The 12,730-nt window shown below is 42.0% G+C and overlaps 2 protein-coding genes across 2 annotated transcripts; both read left to right on the top strand.

Annotated features, from left to right (window-relative positions):
* Window positions 1-56: 56 nt before the first annotated feature.
* Window positions 57-2,705, top strand: LOC100250067 (large ribosomal subunit protein uL10). Its single transcript, XM_002268609.4, has 5 exons — window positions 57-781; window positions 876-944; window positions 1,729-1,827; window positions 1,908-2,300; window positions 2,398-2,705. Exons 1-5 carry the CDS (start codon window positions 524-526, stop codon window positions 2,539-2,541), a joined length of 963 nt encoding a protein of 320 aa, XP_002268645.1. The 5' UTR covers window positions 57-523; the 3' UTR covers window positions 2,542-2,705.
* A 4,175-nt stretch (window positions 2,706-6,880) lies between these two features.
* Window positions 6,881-8,932, top strand: LOC100255226 (nematode resistance protein-like HSPRO2). The gene has a single exon (XM_002268484.5). The coding sequence runs from the start codon at window positions 7,206-7,208 to the stop codon at window positions 8,634-8,636; it is 1,431 nt and encodes a 476-aa protein (XP_002268520.1). The 5' UTR covers window positions 6,881-7,205; the 3' UTR covers window positions 8,637-8,932.
* The last annotated feature ends 3,798 nt before the right edge of the window (window positions 8,933-12,730 follow it).

Below are 12,730 nucleotides of genomic sequence, written 5' to 3'. Positions count from 1 at the left end.
AAAGTGTAAAAACTAAAAACCATATCTTCCAATCCGAATCTTCTTTTGTTTGATGCAATTACTAAAGCAAAAATTTGGTTCTCAAACAAACTCTCTCACTAACCCACTTAGACATTCACCCTTCTTTCCCATCGGAGAATTACGATCGATAGTCAGATAAACACCGGAGGGAGAGAGGTGTCTACTAGTCGCAGGCCCAGCAAAAGATCCTCCCACAGGCCCGGCTACATGGGCCTTCTTGGGCCATTGAGGCCCATATTAACATCAGCCGTTGGATCTAGGTTTATTTTCGGAGTATAATATGGTGGAGAGATGTCCATTGGAAACCCTACTGCAAGCAAAAACCAGGTCTAGGGTTTCTGAGAAGCGGCTGTAGATCTTGTGTAGGGAGAGGTTAAAGAGACGGCGTCGTATTGCTGTCCGCCTTGACAGAGCTAGAGCTTCGTCTTGGCCCTCGTTTTTGCTTAGGGTTTTTTCCTTTTGTTTGTTTATCAGTTCATCTGAAACTCTCGAGTCTTCCTCAATGGCGGTGAAACCATCCAAGGCCGACAAGAAGATCGCATACGACCAGAAGCTGTGCCAGCTTCTGGATGAGTACAGTCAGATTCTGATCGCTGCCGCTGACAATGTTGGATCCAACCAGTTGCAGAACATTCGCAAGGGTCTGCGTGGAGATTCTGTTGTTCTGATGGGTAAGAATACCATGATGAAGCGTTCCATTAGGCTTCATGCTGAGAAGACTGGAAACACGGCTTTCCTCAATCTCATTCCTCTTCTCGTGGTATGTTTTCACTATCGTCGTCTTTCTTCTTTTTCCTAGGAATGATTTTTTGTTTACTAAGTTTTGTTTGTCTTGTTGTTCTCTCTCCAATTAGGGTAATGTGGGTCTGATTTTCACAAAGGGTGATTTGAAGGAGGTCAGCGAAGAGGTTGCGAAGTACAAGGTGCAGTTTTGGTGCTGTGTCTTGATTTTTTTTTCTTTTTAATATTCTTTTGAGAAAAAATCTAAATTACCGAATAAGTATAAGTACCAATTCGAAGGACAGTTTAAATGCGGGTCATTCATAGCATATGATTAAATTTTGGGCTGTTTACAAACATTTGAGACTAGGTACAATTATATGAGACTAGGTACAAAAGAATGGCACCACCACATGAGCGACAAAGCAATCGACCTGAATTACACACGAGGCAATACTTGCTTATTGGTGCCTTTCGTTATGGACATAACGAATTGGTACACAACAGGACCCCTATTTGAATGAAGAAAATTGTTACTCAAAACTCACCCTGAATGCAGAATTAGAATAGCGACGGATTGTTTTGGTGTATTAACCCCTGTAGCCTTTTCTTCTGAAATGACAATACTGAGGAATGTAGAACTCTGGCTAGAGTAATCTTGCTTCTAAAAATGAGTTATTAATACTAGGTGGGTTATGCTTCAGTTTTGCCAACTTGTGGGTTACTCAAAAGCTGATCAATCATAATGTCTTGGGGTTACATCTTTGCTTTACATGAGTGAATGGTGATTAAGATGTAGATTGTGGTACTTGGAATAGCATAAATGCTTACAAATTTTAAAAATATGGAACTACAGTAGTGCACTATTGCACTTTTTTCTTTAGTTTTATGCTGTTGACACTTGATGAACATCAGTGTATTTGGTGGGTCTGTATAATTCTTGTGCTTATGATACCTGTTTATCATGTTTTATTTATAATTTGATAGGTTGGAGCTCCTGCTCGTGTTGGATTAGTTGCTCCTATTGATGTCATTGTCCCACCTGGTAACACTGGACTCGACCCTTCCCAGACCTCTTTCTTCCAGGTTTGTAGTCAAGCAATGAAAATTCTGTGTTTTCTTCTGGCCTGGCTGAGTTGTTTCTCAGGCAACCTACCTCTTTTCAGGTGCTTAATATTCCTACCAAGATTAACAAGGGTACTGTTGAAATTATCACCCCTGTGGAGCTTATCAAAAAGGGTGACAAGGTGGGCTCTTCTGAAGCAGCCCTGCTTGCCAAGCTTGGGATAAGACCCTTCTCTTATGGTCTTGTTGTGCTGTCTGTTTATGACAATGGCTCAGTTTTCAGCCCTGAGGTGCTTGATCTTACAGAAGAGGATCTCATTGAGAAGTTTGCAGCTGGTGTCTCCATGGTTACCTCACTTTCATTGGCTATCTCATATCCAACCCTAGCAGCTGCACCCCACATGTTCATCAATGCATACAAGAATGTTCTTGCTGTCGCTGTTGCAACCGAGTATTCCTTCCCTCAGGCAGATAAAGTGAAGGAGTACTTAAAGGTATGCAATGATATTGTTTATTATTGTCAATTAAATTTATTGCTCCTGAAATCGTTTTTAGCAGTTTAGTGACTGTTTTGAGCGAAAATGAATGCAGGATCCTAGTAAGTTTGCTGTTGCAACGGCCCCGGTTACAGCGTCTGATGCCGGTGCTGCTCCTGCTGCTTCTAAGGAGGAAGAAAAGAAGGAAGAGCCACAGGAAGAGTCTGATGATGATATGGGTTTCAGTTTGTTCGACTAAGTTTATGATGGTTATGGTTAAACTTGACAATTCTGAACTCTGCGTTATTGTTTTTTGATATCGTGTCTTGCTCTACTATCACTATGCTTTTGTTGATTTCTTTCCTGAGGAAGATTTTTTTGTCTCATAATTTATAGCATCATGTTAGTTTGGCTGTTAAGAAATATTCTGATTTAGAATTCTTAGTCATGCCTTAGCATTAAGTTAAAAATATATGAATTTGTTAATTAATTTGATTAAGAAAAGTGGATTTAAATTTAATGAATTGATATTTTTCATGTTTTTTAAAATTTATTTCACTTTTTTTTTTGTATAAAGATTAAATAAGTTAAAAATGCATAAATTTGTTAATTACTTTGATTGCATTCAATTTTCCTTATAAATCAGCATTTTTTTACTACTTTGTATAACAAAAAATAGTCTAATATTCCCAGTAAAATTGTGATGATTTAATCTTTTATCGAGCGTTTGGAGTTTTGTGTCTTCGATCTGACACTGAGCTGTGTACATTTTAGAACGTTTTTTACCTTATAAAAGAAAGCATTTGTTCCCTTTTTGTTGTGCACTGGATGATGCATCCTACCCAGTTTGCCTCCCTGGTACACTCTGAGTAAACAGAGTAAATTGCTTTTTGAACTAGGTGTGAATATGAATTTAAATATATATTATTATATTTTTAACACTTATTTGGGCTTTGGGCTTGAGTAGATTAATATGAGTAGTTAGGAATTGTTGGTTTGCATGTTCGATATTTCAAATTAACAAATAATTTGTTTGCGTTAACCATGATTGATTAATTTTGTGATGGGTGCATACTTGGTTTGTTCCAACCTGACTCTGCTCGCCAATTCTTTTGTTGACCTGGCATTGGAATTGGATATATATGTATAATAAAAGCTATTTTCTCTTTCGAAACTAATGGTAAATCGGCTCTCAAGAACAATTTTCTCATATTTTTCATTTTGGTTACATTGAAATCGACAAATACGTAAGGCATATCCAACATAAGTGGTTGTCAATTTAGCAACATCTAATCTTCGGTTTTATCATGATTCGTGAGTTCTGTATGGAAGTGGCAACTCTACCATCCACTCATGTCATGACTCATGGGGGCTAAACAGCCTTTACGTTTCCTAGGCACTTGAGCCACCAACTCCACACACCCGACTTGAGACTCCCTTACTTGCAAGCCACACGAAGATAGCGGGTGCGGGTTGGGATATGCTTATTTCCTATTTCACGCATAGATAGAATCATATCTATCAAGATAGATTTTGCGTATGTACAGACAAAAAAAAACTAGGAAATTTGTACTCGGAACTTGTAAAGCAAGTGGATAAGGATGGAGCGGGTGTTTCAAAACCTTGAAACATGGCTCCCATTTCCATTTCAATGGGTATAAATTAACGTCATTTCAATGATTTCTGACCTTTAAATAGAGAGGACTTAAGTCACATCACTAATAGGTAATGTTCATCTACCCAAACGTTATTGATATTGATCAAATAAAAATTATATATCAAAAGAAAAATAATAATACCCAAAATTATGACATTTGAATTGCAGATAAGAATTGAATGTATATTGTAATTGAATTCAAACATTTTTACCTCAATATTGTCGTCAAACTCCAAACATCACGCCCTTGTTTCTCCACCTAAACCAGACAATTACTCGTGTCACAAAGCCCGCCGCTGACTTTTCCTTTCTTTAATCTTTCATATTATTTATATATGGAATGTGCGCATGACTTTTGGAATTAATTAGAAGGACTAGGTTGGATTGGTTACGAGGAAATCACGATCATAGCACAATTCTTATAATTTTAAATTAAGTCGGTGTAAGTTGTGAGATGACGATGAACTCTTAACAGTGGACAAAGGATAGGATTGCGTTACTTTCTTCAATATCATATCATATCATGTTCCTTGTATTGTATTGCGTACACTCTATGTATGATGTTGTGACGGGGACATTCAACCAGTAGAATCATACCTCTCTTTTTTCCTTCATTCTCCGCCCTCTATGGTTGGTTACAGGCTACACCCAGTTCCCTTCCGTCAATACTTATGGGATCTAAATTTGGGTGTCTCATAAAATAATGGATATGACCAAACTAACTGATTTGGATTTTTCAACAATATTCTCAATTTTATTTTATTTTTGGTTTGTAGTTAATTTTTGTGTTTTAAGCACAGCACAAAAGGGCATATTAGGATTAGCTAGAGATTGACGGGGACAACACAATGAATTCTCCACGCATAATTTTGGTATCATTCAAAAAATGGAATGTCCTGTTCTATATTTGAAAACCGGGATAGGAGAAAGAAAGGAGTCTCAAAATTGTTTTTTTTTTTTTTTTTTCCGAAAAGATTTATTTAATAATTATTCGTAAAATTAGATTAGATTTTATTTTTACAATAAGGATTTTTTTCTGTATAATAATTGAAAAGATAAATATTTAAAAAAATTTATACTATACATAAAATTATTTAATTGAAAAAATTATTTTTTATATTTAAATTTAAATTTTATCTATAAATAAAATCTTTATAACTTTGCCACGTGGTTCAACGGACTCTGCGGACGTGTAAAATTATCCGCTTCGTGGAATCTTCCAAGTTATCTAAACCAAAATAAACAAGAAATTGAACAATTCAAGATTCTTCCCTATCTATTCCATCTATAACATTAAAAAAAAGGGAGGGATGGTGAGATTGATCACTTACCGGCGCACGTTAGCGCTGCTGCCCACCCCCACCCCATGTTTCGTCACAATGCCAGCTTGCTTCCTCGTTAGGAAACCGGTGCAGCTCGCCTTTGACTGCCTTCATAGTCAAATCACCATTTACCAGTATTTTTTTTTTTAAAAAAATCAAAATAAAAAGAATTCTGTATTTAATTCGATTGTGGCTTTGGAGGGCAACGGAAGACGTGGAAGCCAAATAATGGGGAGAGTGTGACTGTAGCATCCACGTGGCGCAATCGCAGCGGCTGGGTGGCACCGCCAAACGACTCAGATGTGTCCAGATATATCCAGACAGGAGACAGGTGGAAGAGTAGCTACAGAAGGGCGGGCAGAGGAGAAGGGGATGCCAGGTGTCGGTGGTAGAAGCAGGTCACATGCTGGGCCGCGTGATAGGCTGGCGGAGAGGAGATGCCGAGTTGGACGCCACTACGGCGAGAGAGGAATCATGAGGACACGTGGCCCCAACCATGGCAAAGGGATTAGCGAATTTGAAGGCGTAAACGCGGAGAACGAGTCCAAGCAAGTGGATTAGCAGGGAAGGATGAAATGAATCTTCTTTCTGCCGCCACCCTTAGAAAGGCTGAAATTTCAGCAAGGAGACAAAGTTAGAGAGTTATCCACATCCCACCAACCCAACTTAACAAGTCACAGCATAGTAACCCATATATGGTCACTTTTCATAAATCAGTACTGTACCAAAGGATCATCTACAGGAACAGAAGCCACCCTTTATCGTGGTTAGGCAATTAGGCTGAACAGCATTTACTTGTTAGAAGTTAGAACGAATCCGGACATGATATTGGACGTAATATTTGACAATCCAAAGGCAGTCAATAATCACGATGCATTTAATGTGGATGGATGTTGCACTCGCACATTCATGCATAGTGGGTGAAGTCCACTGCAAGTGCCATGTTGTGCGGCAGTGAAAACAGAGTTGTGCTAGATTTGATGCTTTTTAGGAGGATGGCTTGGTCGACAAATTAACTTACCAAAACCAGCCAACTGCGCCTTCCATTAAGCCATTTATCGTGGTCAAACAAGCATGAGAATTGTTGTGATTCCACCCCAAACACCAACGTCTCTTTTGAACTTTCTATCAATTATCAATTATCATTTATCATTAATTAACAAGACCATAAATGAATTGGTATTCATGTAACACACGGTGCATATCTTCCTTAGAAATAATTCAACAAATGAAGTAACTTCTAAGGAATTCAATTAGGCTCTTTAAGCGCTGCGGTAAAATTTCAATTTTCCCCTCCTCTCTTAACCATTTACGCCAGGTCGTTTTCCCCTGAAAGGGCGGACGCACCGGAGTCCCACACTGTCAAAGCTGTAATTATGGGGGAGAATCAGGGGCACTTATATCCCTAATTGGGTCAGTCAGCTGTGACCTTTCAACGAATGGACTGATTGTGGAACACTGAGGATTGCGGAATCATCCCAGGAAAACACCAGAGTATGGGAACCACACCATTGGCCTAACACGTGTCGCCATGTGATTAGAGATTTAGGAAAAATCCGAACGAGTGTGGTTAGTGACTTGCCTCCTCGGCGGACTAATTTTGAAGATGATCATGGTCCAAGTTCAACGATTCAATCCGCAGGGTGCAAACCTTGACGGCATCCTACAAGGGTAGTTTGGTGATCAAGGTACAAGCATCTTGATGCATGGCTAATGGATAAGCATCAGGTGCTTTATTATTTATTTATTTAATTTTTAATTCTATTCACTGCGCGGCGACTTTGAAATTCCTCCTTCTTCGTGAGCCTTCTTTCCAGTTTTCACACGCTTTTCTCATCGACCCTCTTTTGCCCCTATAAATACCTCCATCTCTTCGCCTCCTCAATTAGAGCAAACCAGATAATACAAGTTGTCGACGGTTTTCATTCACTTCTATTCCTAAACATGGTTGATTTAGATTGCACAGCGAAAATGGTCTCACCTGATATGCCCAAAAAGTCGCCCAAATTTTCAAATAAGCTTCAGGTTTCGATCCCCTCTGCGTTTCGTGCCGGTGATTTATCGTCCGCTCCTTCGCCTGAATGTTCAGCGTACGAGTACTACCTCCGGCTGTCGGAGCTTAAGAAGCTATGGGATTCGAGAGAGTTTCCGAATTGGAAGAATGAGTCTCTTATCAGGCCGGCTTTGCAAGCGTTGGAGCTCACCTTCCGGTTCGTTTCCACCGTTTTGTCAGACCCCAGACCGTACGCAAATCGTCGAGAGTGGAAGCGGAGGCTCGAGTCCTTGACGACCAATCAGATTCAGCTCGTAGCGATCTTGTGCGAGGAGGAGGAAGAAGAAGGGGAGATGCGTGGAACTGCACCCATCTCTGATCTAAGCTTATCGAACGGCGTTTTGGCTCGCGATGGGAGCTGCGCGGAGGTTTGGAAGGTTCCGGGAGCGACACCGGTGGTGAGCCGAACCAGCGAAGCGAGCTTGCTTCCAAGGCTGGCCACGTGGCCGAAATCGGAAGATATTGCACAGAAAATCATGTACTCGATTGAATGCGAGATGCGAGGGTGTCCGTACACGCTAGGTCTGGGAGAACCGAACCTCGTAGGGAAGCCAAACCTGGAGTACGACCTAGTCTGCAAGCCATCAGAGCTTCATTCTCTGAAGAGGAATCCGTACGATCACGTCGAGAACTATGAGAACCAGACGCTGTACACCACTTCCCAGATCTTGGAGTCATGGATCTACACAGCGCAACAGCTTCTCAAACGGATAGCAGAGAGAATCGAGGAGAGAGACTTGGAAAAAGCCTCAAGCGACTGTTGGTTGCTGGAACGAATCTGGAAACTTCTGGCAGACATCGAAGACCTCCATCTCCTAATGGACCCGGACGATTTTCTCAGGCTGAAGAAGCAGCTCTCGATCAAATCCTCGCCGGAATCAGAACCATTCTGCTTCAGATCACGAGGACTCGTTGAGATCACGAAATCGTCAAAAGATCTGAAACACAAGGTTCCCTACCTCTTGGGCGTTGAGGTGGATCCAAAGGGAGGGCCAAGGGTTCAGGAGGCAGTGATGAAGCTGTACCGCGAAAAGGTAGGGTCGGAGAAGATTCATTTGCTTCAGGCTTTGCAGGCGATTGAATCAGCATTGAAGAGGTTTTTCTATGCATATAAGCAAGTGATGGTGATGGTCATGGGAAGTTCGGAAGCGAGGGTGAGCCGGCCACTGTTGAGTTCCGATTCAACGGACTCGTTGTCTCAAATCTTCATGGAACCCACATATTATCCCAGTTTGGATGCGGCGAAGACGTTTTTGGGAGACTTCTGGGACCATCAACATGGCACCTACGCTTCCAATAGATCAGGTCGAGCTAGGAAATGAGGAAAGGTGGGGGGGGGGGGCTTGACTCGGCTTCTCCGAGGAGTCAACTCATTGGACCCTTGTGTCATTCATACCGAGTCACAGCATCGAGTGACCAAACTTGGATTTGCAAAACATACGCACATACGTGGGAAAGAAGACATTATTTATTCTTTTAATTTTCTTTTTCTTTTCTTTTTCCTTTCTTCCCAGATGCTATAGGCTTGAATTGAAAATTCTATTACTTGTAACGTATGATATTGTTTTTCACCTGTAAAATATTCTATATATCATTCTTAAAGATGGTAATTTTGAAAGCTCATGGATGATCACTTGTAACAAAAAATCCAGGTTTGATTTCGTTGCAAGTAAAACTAAAGTCCAATCCTCCACCACCTGGTGACATCTCCCTTACTTTCACATCCTATCAAAAGTAAGGATACGTTTAGAGTTTGGTAATATTTTGAAAATAGTTGTTAGAAACAGTCTTATTTTGATTTGAAATATTCTTCATCATTTTTATAATTATTTAAAACATGTAGGAAAAATAATTAAAAGACTAAAGTTTTACTAGAAATAAGAAGGTTATTATTTAAAGAAATGGAAGTGATGAGCTGTTAAATATAAAAGGGGGGAAGAAGGAGCCTCCCACGCCCAATTCAAAGTGGGTGGAATGGTCAGGTCAATGCAGGAGTGGGATATCACAATTTTACGTGTTTTAAGCACATTTTTGTTCACCCAACTTAGAGAAAGTTGCTGATTAATAATGAAATGTGATGGGTGGTCCATCTCAAATTGGCAACGACGGTAGTTGGACTGTTTCAAAATAAAGAGCACGTTCCCGGTTAGCCCATAATGGGTCGATGTAATGTGACGAGGGAAGTCTTCGGTTTGGTTGGAACATCTATTCTTTACCTATCCAAAAAAGTACCATCACATAAATGGTATCATCTACACATTATGTCATGGCTTTGTAGTTGGGTTCATTGTTTTCTACTACCATAATATATATTTATAGATTCGCTGTATTTGAACTTTCACAGATTTTTTGCACAAGTGTTTGACCCGTTTGATTCCCATTTTATGATTTTAAGCCAAAGAATGGGATGTTTTTCTTTGTTTGTAACTCAGAATAATAAACTTTCTAATATATTTTCACACATATTTATTTATTTAATAAAATCGAAAGTATTAATATGTTTTTATTAGAATAATATATATCAAAGCTGAAAAATGAAATATTATTAAAATTTTTCATTTTTTTTAATGTATATTTCAATTTCTTCCAAATTATTATTTTTTAATAAATACATAATTATATATTTATAAAGTCGTTGCTGTAGGGACCCCTCCCCTTGGGAAACACGTGGCACGCAGCTCATAGTGACGCGTGGCACGTGTTATCAGCCGGACCATCATTATCCGGATTCCCCTAAGGATATGCATGGTGTAGACATCCTATCCGGACCGCCTCAAGGAAAGGCAAACGACGTTTCATCTTCTCCTATCCAAGGAAGAGCAAACGACGCTGGCAGAGCGTACACATCCGGATAGTCTCCACAACACATCCGGATAGTCAGCATGAGCCATCCGGATATAAATCTTCTGGATGGTCAATTAAAGTAAAGCGAGTCTTACACGCAATCACAACAAGCAGCCATGGCCCACATCCCATCACCTGCAGAATGAGAAGACAAGAGGAAGTGACAGCAAGTCACTTCCCACGATCATTCTGCATAATCGCTTCCCACGATCTCTGACGGCCGCATCACCTACCATAGTCTCTGACAGCCATTCATAGGATGATAGTGCTCCTACTAACACCTATTGTCATCATCACAACAGAAAAGATCTCCTCACCATTAATGAGAGGAACAGTACCCCTGAAGCTAGATATATATACCTTCGCACGAAGAAGAAAGGGGATCTCCTGGTAACCTCTTGATACCTAGAAAAAGGCCAACTGATTTATATATCTCTTTCTCACCATGGCTAATAAAACCATCGGAGGGTGCGTCCGGACACCCTGTCCGGATGCCTTTTGCAGGTGCAACCACTGAATCAAGAACCCCTTGTGTGTTGAGAATCACGTGTCCATCCATATAGCAGCAACGTGGACCATCGGATACGCGAGGCGACAACATTGGCGCCGTCTGTGGGAAACTTTTACTTTTTATTTTGATTCAGTCACTGGCAAAGATGGCCACACCTTCCCAAAGTCGATCATCTGGTAGAGAGGAAGAAGATAATCACGAATGGCGTCAAGCCATCGAAAAAAGACAGTTGGCAAGCGAAAAACAGCTAAAAGCTCTCCTCTAGGAGACGGAGAGGTTAAGGGAAGAAAACGCTGTGTTACGCATTCAAGCCTCAACATCAGGACCTCCTCGTCGTCAGCGCTCAAAAGGCTAGGTGGCAAACTCAAAGCCAGAGCCAGAATCAATATATCCTGGGTCAACAGGAGCTATCCCAGGAACGTACAACGCAAGGCCCCATGAGCCACGCACACCCATGCCTCGAGCTCCCCGTGAGGAAAGCTCAGATTCCACTCATTTCTCAGCAAAAAGACAGCGTGATAGAAAATCACAGTTGTCAAGTTCTATGCGCGCAAGACTAGGCCCACAAGAGCCTGGGAGATCAAGGCCACCAGCAGCCACAACCCGGGCGCCACGCCCCGATCCTATGATCGCTCCCATGGTGCAGAACGTACCTCCGCATCGTGACCCCATGGTCACCCTAGCGATGCGGAACGTTCATTCACACCTAGCGGAACGACCAGCTGGGAGAAACCTCCCAAACGAGCCACCCATTGGCTCCATCAGCAAAAGGCTGGATGACATGCTCTCCACGCCCTTTTGCTCTCATATCACCCATTACGAGCCCCCAAGAGGATTCCTCGTACCAAAGTTTTCCACATACGATGGGACCAACGATCCCTTCGATCACATCATGCACTATTGATAGCTTATGACGCTCGATATTGGCAACGATGCATTATTATGCAAAGTATTCCCTGCCAGCCTTCAAGGGCAGGCCCTCTCATGGTTTCATCGCCTACCTCCTAACTCTATTGACAATTTCAGGGACCTCTCTGAAGCATTCGTGGGACAGTACTTGTGCTCTGCTCGACACAAGCAGAATATCAGCACCCTCCAGAACATAAAAATGAGAGACAACGAATCCTTGAGGGAATTTGTGAAACGATTTGGCCAAGCCGTACTCCAAATAGAGGTTTGCAGCATGGATGCTGTCCTACAAATCTTCAAGAGAAGCATTTGTCCAGGCACTCCATTTTTTGAATCACTGGCAAAAAAGCCTCCCACAACGATGGACGATTTGTTCAGACGTGCTAACAAATATTCAATGCTCGAAGATGACGTGCGTGCAGCCACTCAACAAGTTTTGGTTGCCGGACGGGCTTCTAGAGATAACGCGGACAGGCATGCCAAGCCTCCGGACCGTCCAAAACCAGTTGACCGGAGACAGGACGGGCCGAGTCGTCCGAATAGGCCGCCCGTCACACCCCTATCCGTATCATACGAAAAACTTCTCCCAATGATCCAAGGGTTGTCCGACTTCAGGTGGCCTAGACCCCTCGAAACGGACCCATCCATAAGAGACCGCAGCAAGAAATGCGCCTTCCACAAAGACCATGGTCATACAACAGAGACGTGTCGATCCCTCCAGTATCTAGTTGAAAGGCTCATCAAAGCAGGACATTTAAAACAGTACCTCCGCTCAGATACTGGAGGAAGGGACGTATCTCAGCATCATAACTCTGAGGCCCCGAGGGCCCCAGTCGCCTCCAAGGCTGTGATAAACTATATCAATGGGGGCCCGTCTGACGAGGAATACGATTCCAGGCGTAAAAGGCAGAAATTGCTGCGGGCCGCGTCAATACGCGAACGCATTAATTCCATCCGGCCGGGTCTTACTGGAGAGGGCCCTCGCCCCATAGATGGGACAATCATTTTCCCACCAGTAGATCCCACCCGGACGCTACAGCCACATCGCGACGCCCTCATCCTCTCTCTAGAAATAGGAGATTTTGATGTAAGACGTATCTTGGTTGATCCAGGCAGTTCAGCCGATCTAGTACAAGCATCAGTCATTGGCCA

The sequence above is a fragment of the Vitis vinifera genome, chromosome 13 (genome assembly GCF_030704535.1).
Source record: "Vitis vinifera cultivar Pinot Noir 40024 chromosome 13, ASM3070453v1".
NCBI classification, from domain to species: domain Eukaryota; kingdom Viridiplantae; phylum Streptophyta; class Magnoliopsida; order Vitales; family Vitaceae; genus Vitis; species Vitis vinifera.
The sequence above is the reverse complement of the archived record's forward strand: the minus strand, read 5'-3'. Positions and strand labels throughout refer to the sequence as shown.